The sequence below is a fragment of the Trachypithecus francoisi genome, unplaced genomic scaffold (genome assembly GCF_009764315.1).
Source record: "Trachypithecus francoisi isolate TF-2019V2 unplaced genomic scaffold, Tfra_2.0 Lachesis_group2, whole genome shotgun sequence".
Classification (NCBI taxonomy): Eukaryota; Metazoa; Chordata; class Mammalia; order Primates; family Cercopithecidae; genus Trachypithecus; species Trachypithecus francoisi.
In genome coordinates, this window is record NW_022681465.1 from 33,222,646 (window position 1) to 33,242,040 (window position 19,395).

Genomic DNA, 19,395 nt, shown 5'->3' on the forward strand with positions numbered 1-19,395 from the left:
ATTAATAGTCCATAACACTGTCTATATTGTGGTTGTATGGGAGCTTTTAGAGAATGAGGACCTAATCTATATATTCCCGCTACTTAACTTGGTTCACAGCACTTATTTGGGTAATCCACAGATGTTCTACCAATTGTTCAGTTTAATACCCTCACAACAACTACTCTGAAAGTTATATGAATTTAAAATTTAAAACAGCAACGTTTGATTTTAAAATTTTCTGCACGTAGGTTTAGTCATTTGCTTTAAATAAACCTGTGCTGCAGTAAGTACAGTATTCTGAGTTCTGCACTACTTAATTCTGCATCACAATGCTACATACAGATAGAGATCACGTCTAACTTTTGTCAGACATATAAGTAGGTACACCAATTTTTTTTTAAATGAATGAATACTTTCCGACACTGAAAATGTTAGTGAAGAAATTGAAATCAAGGAAGAACAGGACGGGACAATAGAATACAGATTTTGAAGGCAGACAGATCTGGTTTTTAACACAGATTCAAACGTTTACTTACAACTGTTTACTAGGGCAAGTTGCTTGACTGCTCAAAGCCTCAATTTCTAACTCTGTAAAATGGTGATCATAATCTAACATATCTCCTGGAATTGTTGAGAGGAACGAATGACAAAATATGTAAAGCACTCGGCACACATAAGACTCAGTTAATGGCAACTATCATTATTTTATCTATCTAAGACAAAAAAAAAATAGCTATTTCATTAAAGAATTCACAACAGCAAAACAAAATCCTGTTCCAGTGTAGAGTGAGGATTTTATGTGCTAAGGTCAGCTACGCTTCCTACTTCCATAGTTAAGCCTTCCAGCAAGACACCTACTACCCAAAGGACTCCAAGAGTCGCAGACTCCCAGGAAGAGGTCAAGAACCTTGTGAATCAGATCCAGGGATCACCACCCCGGCCCTTTCTCCTTCAAGGCGCGGAAGGCTGCAACGCCCTCCAAATGATTAGGTGCGGCAGTGACCTGCAGCCTCGGTCCCTACTATGAAAGGCTGCAACACACGAGGCTTTTGTTCTGTTAAAGTGGGTGTAGGGTTGACAGAGAGGGATAAGGACTAAGGAAGAAAAATTTTTTAAAAGCCACCTCTACCCACAGCAGTCCCATAACTCGAGGCTAATCACTTCGGTGGAACCAGGAACAGCGTGGGGTAGAAGCTCGACAGTTCCCTTTTAGCTGAGCTTCAATTTCTGGCGTCTCAAACCCAAGAAATGAAAAAGGGAAGCCATGGAGGAGCAGGAGGAGAAATCAAGGCGCGAAAGGACCCTCAAAGCTGTACTGTCACTCCACGCTGCAGCACATGCCCCTCGGTGGAGCGCGTGTTTAGGCTCTGCAGAGCACAGGAGACAAAGCAGAAGCCCAGCAGCCGCCTCAACCCTGGCATGATCAGGTTCTGCATCTCCGGTTCTCCTCCAGTTCTGGGGCCCTCACCTGCCACGAATGCGGTCGTCACGCGAACAGTTGTGAGATGGTCAAGCCCATTCAGGTCTAGGTTACCCACTTTCATCCCGGAGGCAGGGGTGAGGTGTTCGTCAAGTTACTTCAGTTGTAGGCGTGGACGTAGGCTACTTCCTTCAGTAACAGCTATAGGGCCACACAGGGGCACCTCAGGCTACTACACCTCAGAAATCTCCGTCACGCCTCTTCCCCGCCCTCCTCGGGTCTCACGCCGAAACCTCACCGGGCGGAACGATTTCCGGCAAGAGCCAAACGATCCGTCCTAACCTTTCTGACCGTGGTTCCAAGGCTCCCAAAAGGACTAGTCTCTAAAGGACCTGGGTAGTTCCGCTTCCGGCAGTGCCAGATAAATCACGAGAGGAAGCTTAAATCTGTCGTTTGAATTTAGGACCACCTCGGTGAGTGGTCGTTTTGGTGTGCTCTGTCATACCTACCTGTTTTTTAAAGTGAGGCGTAACCCCACAGTAATTTCAAAACCATTAGCCTCGACCAGCCTAAAGAAGGGTTTAATTGAGTCTGTGGGGAGATTTTGCGCAGGCGCCGTTGAGACTGGAGGGCCTTGGGCGTTGCGATGTCCCACGCTAGCTGAGCAGAAAGGGCGCGTGCCGTTTCGGGCCTGGGGAGGTGCCTACTGGGTGTAATTGAGTTTTACCAAATGGTCCTTTTCCTGCTGATTCTAAGTGTGGTTGGACCTTGCCCTTAAGATTCCGTTAACAAGTCACCCAAAGCTTAGGAAATGCTCCTTCACAGCGTTTGAAACTCCGAGCACTTTTGGCCGGCATTGAAGAATTCTCATTACTTTGATCAGTCATTTAATCAGAAATTTTGCCCCAAATTTAAATACGTGGCGGGGAGAAACGTGAGGTCAAGAGGGAATCCTGTCACGTAGTTTTAAAAGAAAAATGTCCACTTTATCTCAGTGTAGGTTTTTCTTAAATGGGCATTTCTGAACCAAAGTAGATACTTTTTAAAGTGGAAATGCATTTATCCCATGTGGCTTCCTGTGAATGCGTATGGCGATGAAGGCATTTTTTTGTTAAATGAATTTGTACTCTGAAGTGAACCAGATTACAGAGAAGTGTATTTAAATTTACAGCTCCTTGACGTTGCATGAAATTGTGCGTGTCCATTTTTTGGAGCTTAAAATAGAATAATTCAAATGTCAGAATTCCGATCCAAGTTAACGTGTTGATTGAAAATTGTAGATTTTAAGATGGAACTAGCGGGTATTTCAACCTTTTAGGGGCTTAAATTGGTAGCTTTGTTTTTAACCCTTGGTGAAACAGTTAAGTCCTAATCTTGACGTAATACCTAACTGCCTTACTTTATTGAACACAAACATAAAATTATCAAAGGAATTAAGCAATGAGTTTATTTTATTTGATATTATGGAGGGGACAAAGTGTATAAAGCTTAACCAAATATGACCCTGGCATTCCTCATGCAAAACTACAAGTTGTAATCAACCACTTTCATTTTTTCTTATTCCTACACGTTTAAGTACGTAAGTAATGATTTTAAGAGAAATTCTTGAAAATATGAGCATATCCAAAGAAGTCCCAGGACAGTCTTTCTTTAGGTAGTTGAAACCACTTAATAAGAAGATATTTATATTTGTCCCGAATATTACAGTTTCAAGCCATATTCTCATATTAACTACTTTTCAAATACGTTGTTTCTAGGGACCAAGTAGTGTATGTATGGGCTTTGAAAGAACAAAAACAAAAACTGTTTATTTTACGTTACTTTTGTGTATGAATACCAATTATTAGCAGTAAAACTTTAAACTACTTCAAGGGCTGTGCTTTCTGTGAACTGAGTTTTCTTTCTTACGCATTTTCTTTTTCTCTTGTCATCTGCCTCTCTACCTCAAGAACCAGCAGTTTGTGAACTGCATTGGACTGTAATATCGTTATAAAAGAATACAACTCCTGAGTCTTCTGATTTTCTTCTTAGCACTAAAGCTTTATAAACATTGCTATAAAGCATTAACACCATTAATGAAAGGAAAGATATTTTAAAATATTTTTTCATGTAGATGAAAATTTTGAGAAAAGAAAGGCTTCTCTGCCTTTAAACAGCCTGATATGGATGATAATACTTAGATATGATAATAATTATACATTACTTTACCATATACAAAGGACTTTTAAGTCCATTATTTTCATCCTCATAATTACAAAAAAGGGAAAGATATTATGTCCTCTTCCAAACATGGATATTAAGGCTTAAGTCTATACCTTCTTAGACACAGTTTACTTATAGTGCCATGTTCATGAAAGTGAACTATAATGTTTTCAAAAGTGAAATAAGTTACTTTTGGAATATTTGCTATAATTTTTAATTCTCCTTTCAGGAAATGCAAGTCATTCTTTATTCATTCACAAATAGTTGAGTGTCCACTGTGTTCTGAACATTATGTTAAACAATGTAAACATAAAAAATTAATAAGCTATTTCCATTCCTCATTTATAATCAGACTTATTGATTACAAAAATCACTTTAAAATTTGTGTAACAGAGGCCTGAATCAAGTATTATAAAAGCTAAGGATGACAAGTTAATTGACTTATTAGTATAGCAGCAGGGCAAAGCATAAAATTTGAAGTAAGAGACACCAAGTTCCAAATGTCAGTGCGTGTATTCACTTTATTACCTTTAGTAAATTGGACAATCTCTGGACCCCCATTTTCTTACCTGTAAAATGGATATAAAACTAATACCAACTCCATGGAGTATTGTGAGGATTATCATAGTAAAATACTGCATAACTATTTGCAGCTGTAGTCGTGAGTCACTTAGCAATGGGAATAAATTCTGAGAAATGCTTTGTTAGGCAGTTTCAGCAATGCACGAATACAGACTACCTACATGAACCTAGATGGTATGTGTGTGTGTGTGTGCATATATATATATTTTTTTCTTCATATAAAAAAAAATGTCCCTGAACATTATTGGGTATCATTGATTTCTCTTGCTTGATCTGCAGTGCTAATATCAAATGCCCTATATCAAGTTCTATATATGCTCCACTATAATCTTATCAGACCACTAGGCAGTCCATCCTTGACCAAAACATTCTTATGTGGTGCAATTGCATTGGCAATTGTTTTTAAAATTTTTAATTTTTTAAAATTATTTCCTCTTCCTATACTTTTGGCTTTTCCAGATGTCATATAAACAGAAATAATATATAGCTGTTTGTGTCTGGCTTATTTCACTTAGCATAATGATTTTTGAGATTTATTCATATTGTTAGGTCTATTTGTAGTTTGTTCGTTATCAATGCTTAGTAGTATTCCGTATGTGGATCTACTATAATTTGTTTATCCATTCACCACTTGATGAACATTTTTTTTCAGGTTTTGGCTGTTAGGAATAAAACTTCTAGAAACTTTCACTTACAGGTTTTTAGGTGTATATATTTTCTTTAGGGTTAGTATCTAAGATTGGTATTGCTGGACCATATGGTAAATTGATGTTTAATTTTATAAGAAATTGCCAAACTGTTTTCCAACATGTTTACATCATTTTCTATTATCACCAGCAAGAGTATCCTTGGTAGTACCTAGTATTGTTAGGTTTTGTTTTGTTTTTGTTGTCGTTAGTGTGTAGTCATGTCTTATTGTAGTTTTAATTTACATTTTTTCATTGTCTGTTGATGTTGAGCATTTTTTCATGTGTTTATTTGCTAACCATATCTCTTTGGTGAAGTGTCTGTATTTCCAGATTTTAAATTGGGTTGTTTGTTTTCTTGTTAAGCTTTGAGAGTTCTTTATAACTTCTAGATAAAAGTTATTTATCATATATATATGTATTGCAAATATTTTATCCCAGTGTTATTTTTCTCTTTTTTTTTGGCAGTTCTTTAAAGAATAAAAATTTTAATTTTTTTCTTTATGCATAGGTGCTTTTTTTTTGCTATCTAGGAAGCCATTACCCAACCTAAGCTCACAAAGAATTTTTGTTGTTGTTTTCTAGAAGTTGTATAGTTTGAAGTTGTATGTTTAGATCTGTGACCCATCATGAAGTAATTTTTACATAACGTGAGGTATGAGTTGAGGTTCATCTTTTTTCAAAGCATGTTTAATTATTACAGCATTTGTTGAAAAGATTATCCTTTCTTCATTGAATTACCTTGGCACCTTTGTTAAAAATCAGTTTACCATAACTGAGCGGCTGTTTCTGGCACTATTCTGTACCATAGATTTAAGGCTGTCATTTTGCCATTATAACACATTCTTCATTACCATAGCAGTATAGAAAGTCCTGAAACCAAATAATGTGAAATTCTTCAACTATATTCATTTCTCAAAGTTGTTTTAATTATTCTGAGTCCTTTAGCTTTCCATATCAATTTTAGAATCAGCCTGTCAGTTTCTGCAAAAGAGCTTGAGGGTTCCTGATTGGGACTGCATTGAATCTATAGATCAATTTGGAGAAAATTGGCATCTTGTCCCACTTTTTCTCAGAGGTAGAGGGGGAGTTACTCCAGCTTTCTGCATTCTAATCAGAAGCCTATATGGGAATGTTTAGTGGTATTTCAGAAAGAAATAATTTTGCTCCACGATTATATTCGCTATATCTTCAGTGGAAGAGATCACAGGACGAATCCCTGTTTGTGAATTGGATGTCATCCCCTGCTGCCATCTCAAGAACGTCATACCATAATTTTTTTTCCTCTGTTTTCAGTGGTCTTTCTAGAAGCCCGTCCGTTAGCATTAAACTTTTTGGGCTATTCCTTTGTTGAAAGCAAAACAATCTTGTTTTAAAAAAAAACTTGTTGTAATTGTAGTAAGTCACACATAACATGAAATTTACCATCTTAACCATTTTTAAGTGTACAGTTCAGTGGCATTAAGTACATTCACATGGTTTTACAACTATTACCACCATCCATCTCAAGAACTCTTTTCATTTTGTATAACTGAAACTCTTGACCAGTCAAACAATAACTCTTCCATTCTCTCCTCCCCACCCTCTGTTCTATGCAACCATCATTACTCTTTCTGTCTGTATGTCCTTGACTACTCTGAATACCTCATATAGGTGGAATCATACAGTATTTATTTTTTTGTGACTCGTTCATTTCACTTAGCTTAACGTCCTCAAGATTCATCCATGTGGTAACGTGTCAGAATCTTGTTCCTTTTAAAAGTGTGTGAATAAATACACCATATTTTGTTTATCCATTCAGCCATTGATGGACACTTAGGTTGCTTCCATCATTTGGCTGTTGTGAGTGATGTGGCTATTAACAGGGCTGTCAAAAATTTTAACCCCACTAGAATGTAAACTCTATGAAAGTCAGGAGAATCTACATCTTGTTTGTTATCCTGTCTCCAACATTGTAACTGGCACATAGCAGTTACTCAGTAACATTTCTTAGATCAATGAATGAACCTTACATCTGTCTCTGGCAACTATCTTGTAGCTCCTTGCCTTTATAGCTAAGCTCAAGTTTCTAAATCCACTTTCTGACTTTCCATTCATTCCTTGTGTCATTTCAGTCTGGTTGCCAACCGCCCTGCTATACTGTAACTATACTGTATACTGTTGCCAAAACCACTAGCTACATTATGGTTCTTATATCACTTAGCCTCTCTGTCTACTTCTAAGAACTCTGTATTTGCCAGACTTCTATTACCAGAACCTCTTCCTGCTTTTTTCCTATGTCTCTGGCTATTCTCATGTCCCTAAAGGTTTACAATGCATTTCGGAGAGAGACATATCAGCTAATATATTCAATAGAGTGTTTCAGATTTTATGATAAAAGTTGATACATATTACTGTGAATGTACCAAGGAAGGTGTGCACAATTCTCCCTGAGATTGGAGATGTGGTTAGAAAGGATTCATGGATGAGTGAACTCATTAATGCGAACATTGAAGGATAAGGATATGTCCACTGCACTTCCTACTCTGTACACTTTCCATCTGATCCTTCTTCCATTGCCTTAACTTCGCCTACTTTTTACATGCCGAGTTTATCCATGAAGAATACAACCTGCTTAATATTGTCATCTTTCTCCCTAAGCCAGAGCTTTAGACAGAAGTGATCCCAGATTCTTCTTTGCATTTACTCCACACATCTAGTCAGTCACAGTTCTTATATAATGTATCTATCCATCTATACTGGCACTGCTTTGGCTCAGAATTTCCTCATTTCTTGCTTTAATTGTACAGTAGTTTCCTAGCTGACTGGTACAGGTATTCCTGTCTCTACCCCAATCTCTATTCCATATTGGTGTACAATACACTTTATAGAATAGAAATCTAATCTTGTAACTCCAACTCATTCTTAAAATGTTAAGTTATTCCAGGTTGGAGTGGTTAGAAGACACTCTGTAGGAAATGACACCTAGCCAGAGTTTTGAAAGATGATTAGGGGCTGGAGAAATAGAAATAAAGTTCATTCCAGGCAAAAGTATCAATGAAAAGATATGAACACACTGCATGGGATAGTTGAAGAACTGTGGTTATTTTTTGAATTGAGAATGCCAAGAGAAAAACATGGAGAGACTGATAAAGAACCGTATCTTATAAAGCTTTGCATAATGGCAGAGGTATTTAGATATCATTAGTGTCATGGTCTTAATGGTTGTATTCTCCCAAAATTCATGTGTTGAAATCCTAACCACCAAGTTGATGGTATTAAGAGACTGGACTTTGGGGCTGGGCGCGGTAGCTCACACCTGTAATCCCAGCACTTTGGGAGGCTGAGATGGGTGGATCACTTGAGGTCAGGAGTTCGAGAGCAGCCTGGCCAACATAGTGAAACCCCATCTCTACTAAAAATATAAAAACTAGCTGGACATGGTGGCATGCACCTGTAGTCCCAGCTACTCGAGAGGCTGTGGAACGAAATTTGCTTGAGCCGGGAAGGCAGAGGTTACAGTAAGCTGAGATCATGCCACTGCACTCCAGTCTGGGCAACAGAGCGCAACTCTGTCTAAAAAAAAAAGAGGTAGAACTTTGGAGAGGTGACTTGATCATGGGTCAGAGCTCTCATTAATGGGATTAGTGCCTATATTTTAAAGAGTCTGAGAGAAACCCCTTCCCCCTTCCCTCATGTGAAGTGACAGTGAGAAGACAGCTGCCCATAAGAAAGTGAACCCTTAGTAGTCACTAAATTTGCTGACATCTTGATCTTGTACTTCCTAGCCTCCAGAACTGTGAGAAAGAAATTTCTGTTGGTAAGCCATCGAGTTTATGGTATATTTGTTATAGCCTCCCAAATGGACTAAGACAATCAGGAATGGCAAAAGGCATATTTCGAGTTAAGTGAATATTTTGATAAGATTTGTGTTTTAGTTTGACCTCTGTGACTGCAGTGAGGACAAGGACTATATTAGAGACAGAGGAGGCAAGGTCAGATAGAAGGTGAGTGTGAAGTAAGGTAGTAGCAATGGAATAAAGTTCAAGGTCCTACCTCATCCACAATCAATGCTTTTCCTCCTTCTCCAGGTGGATCTGGGTCTCAGCACATCTGTTTTGATAGTACTCTTCACATACATCTGTTATAACACCACTCTAAACTATATAAATGTTGATTTACTCCTCTTTTCCTCTCATACCAAAAGCTCTGTGAGGACAGGGATTTCATCTTATTTAACTTTGCATTAGTGTCATCTAGTATATATAAGGGTTTTAGAGCTCAGTAACTGAATGAGCAAATTCAAGGTTATATGGATGAACAGGCAAAAACCTATTAAAAAGGGTAAAACTTGGAAGTTCTACAGTAGGCACAAAGAAGATTAGGAAAGGTCAAGATCACTTTAGATTCAGAGATCATGGAACGTTTGCTTCATTGAGGTGTTAGAGCTTGATTTCGAAAGATGGGTAAGGCTTAATCAGGTGGAAGGATATACCATTTAGGGGGAAATGATGTAAACCAAGGTATAGAGAATGGTTGGGGGTATGGCCATGGGTATACAAAGGAAACTAGTGAGAGAAGAAGCTGTGTTATGTCCTGCCAGGTTGTAGAGGGTAGGCTAAATAGTCTAGACCTTAGCCACTAAGTAGAAGATAATGCCCAGAGGCAGTCTTATAGTATCCACTCTGTCAAGTAAATCATTTGGAAGATAAAAATATGCTAGGAATAGTCTAAGTTTCAAGGTGACTGTCAGGCAAATAACCACGCCTTTAAGTCTTAGTTCTGTTGTCGAGCCAAGACAACTCACCCATATAAAAATGAAAATAATATACTTGTGAAAGCATTTGTGAAATATGAAAATCTGTAGGAAATTTATGGTTTTTATGTCTTCTCCCGGTGATTTTTATGTCCCTCTCCCTAACATAGATATATGTTAGTCTTCTCCCACTACTTTGGTAAGAAAAAAACAAACCAAAAACCTTAAAGAGCTCAGTCTCCAAAGATTTTTGTAGTGGTTTCCTTTTCTCCTTGTCCCTGTGTACTATAGGTTTACTCTGAGGAGAGCAAATTTCTCTATTTCGATCTATTTTCAGTTATTCAAAAGTTAAAGATTTCAAAGCAGAGAAGTTAATTTCAGTAAATAGACCTTTTCTGAGGAGTTTTTATATATTCGTTATAAATAGAAAAAACAACAGTGTCCTAATGGCATAGACTTAATATACTGAAGACTTCATCTTCCATTAGATAGAAAAATTTTCTGGTCTCTCCAGGAGGTAAATGGGTAGGGGGAGGAAGACAAGAGATGGTAGGAACTTGGAACCCCTGAGGTTTTTAAATATAAGAGCAAAATACAGAAGCTACTGTGTATTACGCAGACTCATATATTTTTTTTTTTTTTCCAATGGCTAGTTTGTTTTCTTCCATTTCCAGTTACCCACATCCCTCTGTGTTTTGGGGCCTGTACTTCCTCTAAGGTGTGAGAGTTTGGTTTTTTCCTTCTGTGGGCTTTTACAGGCCTGATGAAGCTTCTCCCCTTTTCTTTTTAAGGCCCTTCAGGAGTTTTTGCAACCTTTACTGGTCTCTAAAAGGGAGGAAATACACAATTTTTATCTTCCTCTTATAAACCTCATCTTCCTACAGATACCATGCTCCCAGCTGGCTAGGATGGGATATTTCTAGATTTTCTTTTAGATTGCTTAGATGATTTGGGACATTAATAGTTACAAAAACTATTAAGGGGAAACTATAACAGGAGTTATATATAGTATATTATTAATTTTACAGTATGTATAGTCTGTATATTGATTTCATCTAAACTGAGAAGGGACAGGTTTCTGTCCCTTAAACTTGAAAGAAGGTGTATCAGTGTAGTATAGAGATGAAAATAGAGGACACAAACTAAAAATGATTTTGGTTTCTTTTTTTTTTTTTTTTTTTGAGAGTTGAAGATGATTAATGCAGAGCTAGAATGACAGGCAGGCAAATGGATGGGTAGGCAAACGGGTTCTGTATTCCCGACTTGAAATCACACAAGGCTTCATGAATTGAAAATTGATTAGGAAGTAAAAGTTTGCCATGGAATCCTGGCAGAGGAGAGAGTATAGTGAGGATGACATGGAAAGTAAAGGTATCAAGAGGTCTTACGTGGCAGATTGGAGCGCAGTAGGATACCACTAGTGTTTCACCACAGATGGTCTGAAAAGCACTGACCTAGAGCAACATGAAACTTGGTAGCAATGGAAGCGGCTACAGGACCAGGAAAGAATATATACGTGCTAAAACTTCTTGATACCTTTACTGTTTCCATGTAGTGGCTATTATGACTATAAACTATTTATGAACATTTTTGTACACATATTTTGATAGTCATAGACTCATTGCACTGGAATATAAACTTAGAATTGCCAAGCCTTTAGGGTAATGTGTTTAGGGTAATGTGTTTAGCTTTAGAAGCAACTCAGTTTTCCAAAGTGGTTGCAACATTTTTTCCTCCCACAATGTATGAAGTTCCAGTTGCTACCTGTCTGCACCAACACTTGGTGTTGTCTTTGGTTTTTAATTTTAGCCTGTTCAGTAGTGTGTAGCTCTTAGTCATCATGGTTTTATTTGCATTGCCCTGAGGAATAATGATGTTGAGCATATTTTCACTTGCTTATTGACCACTGGATATTCTCTTTTATGAAGTGCTGTGTAAAAATTTCCCCCCATTTTTTGAATTGAGTTTTGTCCTTTTCTTTTTGATTTTTAGAAGTTCCTTACATAAACTAGGTCTGAGTCCTTTGTTAGATATATGTATTAAAGATATCTTATCCCAATGCATGTCCTATGTTTTCACTTTCTTAAAGGTGTCTTTGATGAGTACACATTTTTATTTTGATAAAGCCCTATTGTTAATTTTTTTTATTTTAAGGATAGTGTTTTTTGTGTCTTATTTAAGAAATCTTTGCTTATCCTAAGATTTGAAAGATCTTTTCCTATGTTTTCTTCCAGAATCATTGTCATTTATCTTTCACATTTAAGTTTATGATTTGTCTGGAATTAATTTTTGTGTAAGATGTGAGGTAGGTGGTTAAGGTTCATTTTCCCCCAGTACAGTTATCTAGTTGTCTAGCATTATTTATTGAAAAGACCACCTCTTTCCTCATTGTACTGATATCTTTGTTGTAAATGTATTGACTTTACATGTGTGGATATAATTCTGGACTCTTTGTTCAATTACAGTGATGTATCTGTCCGTCCTTGCGCCAGTTGGCTTGTCTTATTTACTTTATTTGTATAAAAAGTCTTAAATCTCATCCATTTATCTTGAGATGATTTAGAAACTGTGATAAGCTACATTTGTTTGGTTTGGGGTACAGCCATCTATTAGATGAAAAAAATCATATATTTAATAATCAATTGGAAGTGAATTAAACTTAGAACAAACTAATTGTCTTATAATACTTTATAGAGATAATTAACTTGTTTTTTAGGTTATGATGGGACTGTGTTAACATTTCAGAACCTTTGTTTTTAAATTGACATACACTTTGTGTTAACCTAAGGTAAGAAATGTACTGTTACTCTCTCTCTCGAAGTTAAAAATAGATCAGAAAGATGGATTTACATTTGGAAAGAGCTGTATTATAGGGAAGTGAATTGATAAGCTGTTTAAGCCATGGTGATAAGCACAGTCTGTTCTGCTTTGTTCCAGCATTCTCTTTCCAGTAAATACTCTTTTAGTCTCATCCCTAGATCCTCCAGTGGTCAGTAAACATCTTTTTTTTTTTAATGTAATTTCAAAATTGTAAGATTTGTGTCAGAATCCTAGCAGGAAACAGAAGACATTCTGGTGGGATTTTAAAGAAAATTTAATGGAGCTTCTTTCTATAGACAGACAGTAACAAAGTGAACAGCATGGCACCTGGAGACTAGCAACAGCAAACATAGTTACCACCTTAGGGCTGAGGTGGCAAGAAGAAGAAATAACCATGAATATATTTAGAAATAATATAAAGCTATATTTTTTCTCTTATAACTTATTTATTTAAATGTCACATGACAGGATGTTCCTGTGTTACCATCCCTTGAAAGTAACATTTCAGTTGATAGCAATTAAATTTTAAGTAAACCTTTTTGAAGTGTACTGGTTCATTTCCTTTTTTCTCAGTATGTGGAAAATTTCAGCATTTCTTATCAAGTGGAAAGAGACAAGATAATTTGTCATGGGGTATATTTTCGTTCATATACATCACTGTTCCTTTCCTATACTGCAGTTATCTCCCTCACAAATAAATTCTGGGAATTCTCAGTTCATATGTAAATAGAAATATGACAGAAGTCTTAACTGAAATAGCAATTCAGTTAGCTTAAAATTTAAGTTATCTTTTTAAATACCTTTTACCTAGGTTCACAATGGTCCGTAGTGGAAAAAATGGTGACCTTCATCTTAAACAGATTGCATATTACAAACGAACTGGTGAATATCATCCAACTACACTGCCAAGTGAGCGAAGTGGTATAAGAAGAGCAGCAAAAAAGTTTATCTTCAAAGGTAAAATTAATGTTCAAAATTTTGATTATTGATTCTTCCCCACATTCTTCTTTGTGGAAATTTGAGAACTTCTGTAGTAGTTGGTTGTTGCTAAACAATTACCAGTTGAATTGATGATGCCACTCAATCAAAAGCAAAATAAAAATTACACTAAAGCTAACTGAAGGCCAGTAAGCATGAAAAGGGTGGTTTAAATTATAGACAGAATATGATACCATGAAAGAAAACAAAACATTTTTCTAAATTAACGACTTCTGCTTTGACCGTTTCGTGGTCTCTAATGGTGCACTTTCCAGCACTCATGCCACTTTCGATGAGGAACTTTTTTGATGCTTAATAGGAAAATGTTGACAAAGTTAACTGGTTTGTTTACTAACATGAAAACTGGAAAGAATTAACTATATTTCTGTGATCATGTCCCCCCAACCCCACCACTGCCATTAAATATTCTCAGGATCACATTCATTTTAGGACCCTTGGATCTTCCTGAGTGGACTAAATATTTGAAAGTCAGTGGGATATTTATCTTGGAAGGTCATGATAATTTTTCCCTCTTTTTCCCCATATAAAGGGGAAGAGAAATTTGGGATGATATAAGCAACAAGTAGTCACCAGATAATTAGATGGATTTTGTGTTATAAATGCTAACTTTGTCTCTTAGGCTTACCCCAAAGCAGGTTAATAAAACTGTAAGATAATAAATAAATGCCTGTTTGCATCTCCCTGTGTATATCCCTACCAATAACTCCCTTATACTTAAGATTAGGCAGATCCATTACCTCTTAAACTGAAGTGAGGATTCATTCATTCATATATTTGATAATTTATGTAACAAATGTTAACTGGGTTTCTGCTATGTGCCAGTCACGTTCTAAGCCTTGGAGATATATTGAAGAATAACATAGATAAGGTTACTGCTCTTAGATTGCTCATCTTCTAATTCTAAAAAGTAAGGAATGTTCCACTCATCAATCTGCTTACTCATATTAGTAGCTGAATGGGGTATTTTGGAGTTTGAATAGCTAGCCCATTCACACTGGAGAGGTAGATGGTGATTTGCTCCATCCCCTGGTTACTTCCGAGCTGCAGATTCTTCTCAGTTGTCCTCCTAAGGAAACAGAATTGTCTTGAGGATTAAAGTTGTTTCCACTTCCCCACTTCACCATCCCTACCTTCTACTCAGATATAGAAAAAGCGGAGAGAGCTGTTTGCTTGCAAAAATGCAGTGATGATAAAACATTATTTTAGAAAATTCTGTTCCAGGTAGGTGTTTCTCTGTATGTAATTTATTTGCTAATCTGTTCCATTTTTAGGAGGTGTCTGCAAAATCTTCCTACTTTAAGTACTCCCATAGAGAGAGAATTTCATATTTCCGTACTTATTACATGCTTTGGTGAACAAGCTGGCTCTGTTTATATTGATAGGTACAAAATTATAGCAGCTATCGCCCTTCCTAAGTGTCTAAGTAAGTGTAACAGCTAAGAACCGTTGTGCGGTAGCATCATTACAAATAAATATTTTGTTTTAAATGCAGTAAGATTTTGTAAAACAAAACAAAAACCTTCATGGTTTAAACAGAAGGCTATGATTCTCTTAAAACTACATACATCTCTAAAAATTACAATTCTATCTTTTTGGTATCATTTATTCCAGAAAAAAAGCTGTTTTATGTTGGAAAAGACAGAAAACAAAATCGTTTGGTAATTGTTTCAGAAGAGGAAAAGAAGAAAGTCTTAAGAGAATGCCATGAAAATGACAGTGGAGCTCATCATGGTATATCCAGGACCCTCACTCTGGTAGAATCCAATTATTATTGGACATCTGTGACCAATGATGTCAAACAGTGGGTATGGCTTATGTATTTAGAATATTATGAATACTGTCTTTCTGATAGATACTTACAATTTATTACTTCTCCAGGTTTATTCTGGGTATCACCTCTCATTAAGTATTTTTGGCATGGTTATTTTTATTTAAAAACCATTTAAAGGGAGCTGTATTTCCCTTCACAGGTTTTTTAAATCACTTAAGTATAATTTGAAAAGGAAAGAAGCATCATTTAAACACTTGAAAATGCCTCATTTAGATAAGAGATTATTTAGAATCAGATTTGTATCATTGAATTTTTTTTGTGTAGGCAGAATTTAAATGGAGCTGGAATTTGTTTGACTAAATCATTACCTTTTCAATGGCAATCATACAAGGTTTTTTAAAGAGGAGAATATGTTCATAGTAAGTCAGGCCTAGTATGTGCTCTCATCTTTTGTGCTCGTTCCATCTTGAGGTAGAATGTCATATATGACAGAAACCCAAAACCAAATATAACCAAAATCAAATTTTGAGGATCATGAAATAAGTCTGAGTTTTGTAACTTTATGACCCGTTGGGACCTTCCACTTCTCCTAATAGAAAATTCACCTATAGTAATTTTGGGGTTCTTGCTAGAAGTCAACTGATCCTACTCTTTCCAGTGTACTGTATGCCAAATGGTAGGAATTCCTTGGTATATCTGTGAAATCTCCTTAATAATTGTAGTAGTGCATCAAAAAGACTGGCATTTCAAGCATAAAGAATTCAACAGTTAAGTATCATTTGTGAGTTATCAGTTTATGGGTCTGTTCAGGTATTCCAAAGACCTTCATAATTTATATATTTTTCCTGTGATGCATTTTTTTACAAACATTCAGTTAAATCTTTGTCAAATTGTTATCACTGCAGAATGAATATGATTTTTGGAAATAATCAGAAGTTATTTGTGATAAAATCCAACAAATAAGTTTAAATCGGAAAATGAAAATTCTGATCAAAAGTAACTGTGACTATAAGGTGATTAAACAGCTTTTTAATTTTTCTTCAGAAGCTAGTTTGAAAGTAGTTTCTAGAGTGGAATTCCAGAGATGTATTGAGAAATGGCACCCATCCATAATTGAGCAGTTAATCTTGTCTCACCTCACTTAAATGAAAGCTGCAGGACAGCATGGGTTTTGTTTATGTTTATTCTTTTCTCACGATTGAGAGAAATTTCTCCATCTATACATATTTTATGAATAAAATTATATTTCAGTAAATATGGTTAGAATAGATTCATGAATAGACTTCTTAACGTGATGACTTTAGGAGGAAACATTTTGTGCATATAGAAATTATTGTAAACTTACATACTGATTTTAAATTATAGGAAACTTGTTTTAAGATATTTTAAAGTATTTAATAAATATGTATTCAATATGAACCAGATTTATGTTTCATGTGAATAAGACCCAATAAGATGGTCATTTAGTCATATAGTCTTCCTTCAGTATACGCAAGAGATTGGTTCCAGCACCACACTCATGTAACCAAATCTACTCATACCGAAGTCTATCAGTCGGTCCTGTGAAAATCGCATATACAAGAAGTCAGCTTTCTGCATCCTTGAGTTTCTCATCCCTCCCTACCAATACTCTACCTTTTATTTGTGTTTATTAAAAAAAAAAAGCCATGTATAAGCTGACCTTCTCAGTCCAAACCCATGTTGTTAGAGGGTCAGCTGTAGTGGCAACTACAGTTGTTTGTTGTTGTTTTCTTTGTTTGTTGTTCTAAATAGATTTAATCCAGTGATTCTCAGTCCAGAAGTTTCTTCTTCAAAACATAAAGTATACCTACTAACCATTTTAAAATTCAGATTTATAAGACTGCTTTTATATTGTGTAGAGTGTTAACATTTGTATGTATTTTCTTTATTGTGTGCCTGTTTGTAGGTGTATGCTTGTCAGCATTGCCAAGTGGCAAAAAATACAGTTATTGTAGCACCGAAACAGCACCTTCTCAAGGTGGAAAATCCATGGAGTTTAGTTACTGTTGATCTGATGGGACCTTTTCATACAAGCAACAGAAGTCATGTATATGCTATAATCATGACAGATTTGTTCACCAAATGGGTTGTGATTTTGCCTCTATGTGATGTTTCAGCATCAGAAGTTTCTAAAGCTATTATCAATATATTTTTCTTATATGGACCTCCTCAGAAAATAATAATGGACCAAAGAGATGAATTCATTCAACAGGTAAGACAAATAAACTACTTAGGTCTGGGAGCATATCTTACTCCTTTTCAGTGTCCAGAACCAGTGCCCTCTGCATTATATTACAGCGTGCTTAATAAATTCAGATAAATTGCTGTAGGTATAGAGGTATGATATTAAATACTACAAGGATAATTGTACTAGAAATTAGGAGATTAAGATTTTAATACTTACTGTGGGTTATTGTAAACCTATCTTCAGATATCCTCAAATTAAAATGAGGAGGTTGGACCAAATAATCTGTATTTACTTCTAGAGTAAAAACCCATGATTGATTGGGCCTGGTGGCTCACGCATATAATCCCAACACTTTAGGAGGCTGAGGTGGGTGGATCACTTGAACTCAGGAGTTCAAGACCACCCTGGGCAACAGGGCAAAACCCTATCTCTACAAAAAATACAAAAATTAGCTGGGCATGGTGGTAGGAGCCTGTAATCACAGCTACTTAGGAGGCTGAGGCAGGAGAATCGCTTGAACCCGGGAAGTAGAGGTTGTAGTGAGCCGAGATCGCACCATTGCACTCCAGCCTGAGCGACAGAGAGACTCCATGTCAAAAAGAAAAACAAAAAGTTAGCCAGGTGTGGTGGCATGCACCTGTGGTCCCAGCTACTCGGGAGGCTGAGATAGGAGGATCGCCTGAGCCTGGGAGGCGGAAGTTGCAATGAACTGAGATTGTGTCACTGCACTTCAACCTGGGCAACAGAGTAAGACCTTGTCTCAAATAATAATAATAATAATAATAATAATAATAATAATATTATGATTGACAGGTAAAGGGAGACTTAAATAAATGGAAAGATACATTATGTTCATGAATAAGACTATTCAGTATTGAAAGGTACTTTTTCCCTTGTCCTGGCCTTTTCCCAGTTAAATTAACTTGAAAGGATAAACAGGGGAGAATATATATGAAAACTTTTTATAAGAAATATAATAAGTGCTAGACTTAAGGCATATGTTAAAACTTTTTGTAATTGACAGGGTACGTGTTTAAGAAAAATCAGAAATAGCCAGACTTGGTTCAAAGCATCTTTGATGGCTCAGTCCAAAAGAAATATCTAAAGTTATATTTATTAAGTAGATAGGACATATCATGGCACCCCAGGATTATTCCCAGTTTTCATAATTCTCTAGGAGGACTCAGCATATAGTCATATTCATGGCTAAGATTTATTCAGCAAAGAGAAAAGACACATTGGGAGAACCAGGTACAAGTTTCCAAGATCTCCTTCCCCAGTAGAGTTACACAGGACGTGTTTAATTCCTTTAGCAGAGTTGTGACAACACAGGGAAGCTCACTAGAGGCTCAGTGTCTAGGGTTTTTATTGGGGGCTGGTCACATAGGCACCTTCTACCTGGCATGTACAAAAATTTCAGACTCTCAGAAGGAAAGATTGTGTTTGGTCTTATAACCAAAACCTAAGCTCCTAGACATTAGCCAAGGTGCAACCTTGTAAGCAGGCCTTTCAAAGAATAGCAGTCACAGATCTGCTGTGTTAATATGTTAAAATTAACTGTCAGGTTAACTCTTTTCTTCACAGGTCCATCCAAACAACTTAATAAGTATTTATGTTGTAACCACGTAGTAGCAATTTAAAATACTCATAAATTGAAAGAAAATGTATTTTTGTTTCATTCTTTTTTTTTGAGACAGGGTCTCATTCTGTCACCCAGCCTGGAGAGCTGTAGCACTGTCTTGGCTCAGTGCAACCTCCGCTTTCCAGACTCAAGTGATCCTGCCACCTTAGCTTCCCAGCTAATTTTTGTACCTTTTTTCTTTTAGAGACAGGTTTCACCATGTTGCCCAGGCTGGTTTCGAACTCCTGAACTCACATGATCCACCTGCCTTGACCTCCCAGAGTGCTGGAATTACTGGTCTGAGCCACCGCACCCACCCCTTTTATTTCATTCTTAACCATAATTATTTGCTAATGGGTAATGTGTAC

At 36.4% G+C, this 19,395-nt stretch overlaps 2 protein-coding genes across 20 annotated transcripts in view; one reads left to right on the forward strand and one right to left on the reverse strand.

The window, feature by feature from the left end:
- Nucleotides 1-1,675, reverse strand: part of PPIP5K2 (diphosphoinositol pentakisphosphate kinase 2) — a 77,127-nt gene extending 75,452 nt beyond the window's left edge. For 17 of the 18 annotated variants that reach the window (XM_033178998.1, XM_033178997.1, XM_033178988.1 and 14 more), the window contains exon 1: nt 1,451-1,659. In XM_033178998.1, coding sequence (XP_033034889.1) covers nt 1,451-1,526 — 76 coding nt within the window. In that variant the 5' untranslated portion in view covers nt 1,527-1,659. Of the gene's footprint in view, nt 1-1,450 lie in introns of all 18 variants that reach the window. The other variant, XM_033178987.1, reaches the window with a different exon arrangement.
- A 63-nt stretch (nt 1,676-1,738) lies between these two features.
- The window catches only part of GIN1 (gypsy retrotransposon integrase 1), a 32,154-nt gene continuing 14,497 nt past the window's right edge, over nt 1,739-19,395 (forward strand). Inside the window, exons 1-4 of one of the 2 annotated variants that reach the window (XM_033179004.1) lie at nt 1,739-1,875; nt 13,239-13,384; nt 15,038-15,231; nt 17,125-17,430. In XM_033179004.1, the coding sequence (XP_033034895.1) occupies nt 13,246-13,384; nt 15,038-15,231; nt 17,125-17,430 (639 nt within the window). In that variant the 5' untranslated portion in view covers nt 1,739-1,875; nt 13,239-13,245. The remainder of the gene's footprint in view (nt 1,876-13,238; nt 13,385-15,037; nt 15,232-17,124; nt 17,431-19,395) is intronic. The other variant, XM_033179005.1, reaches the window with a different exon arrangement.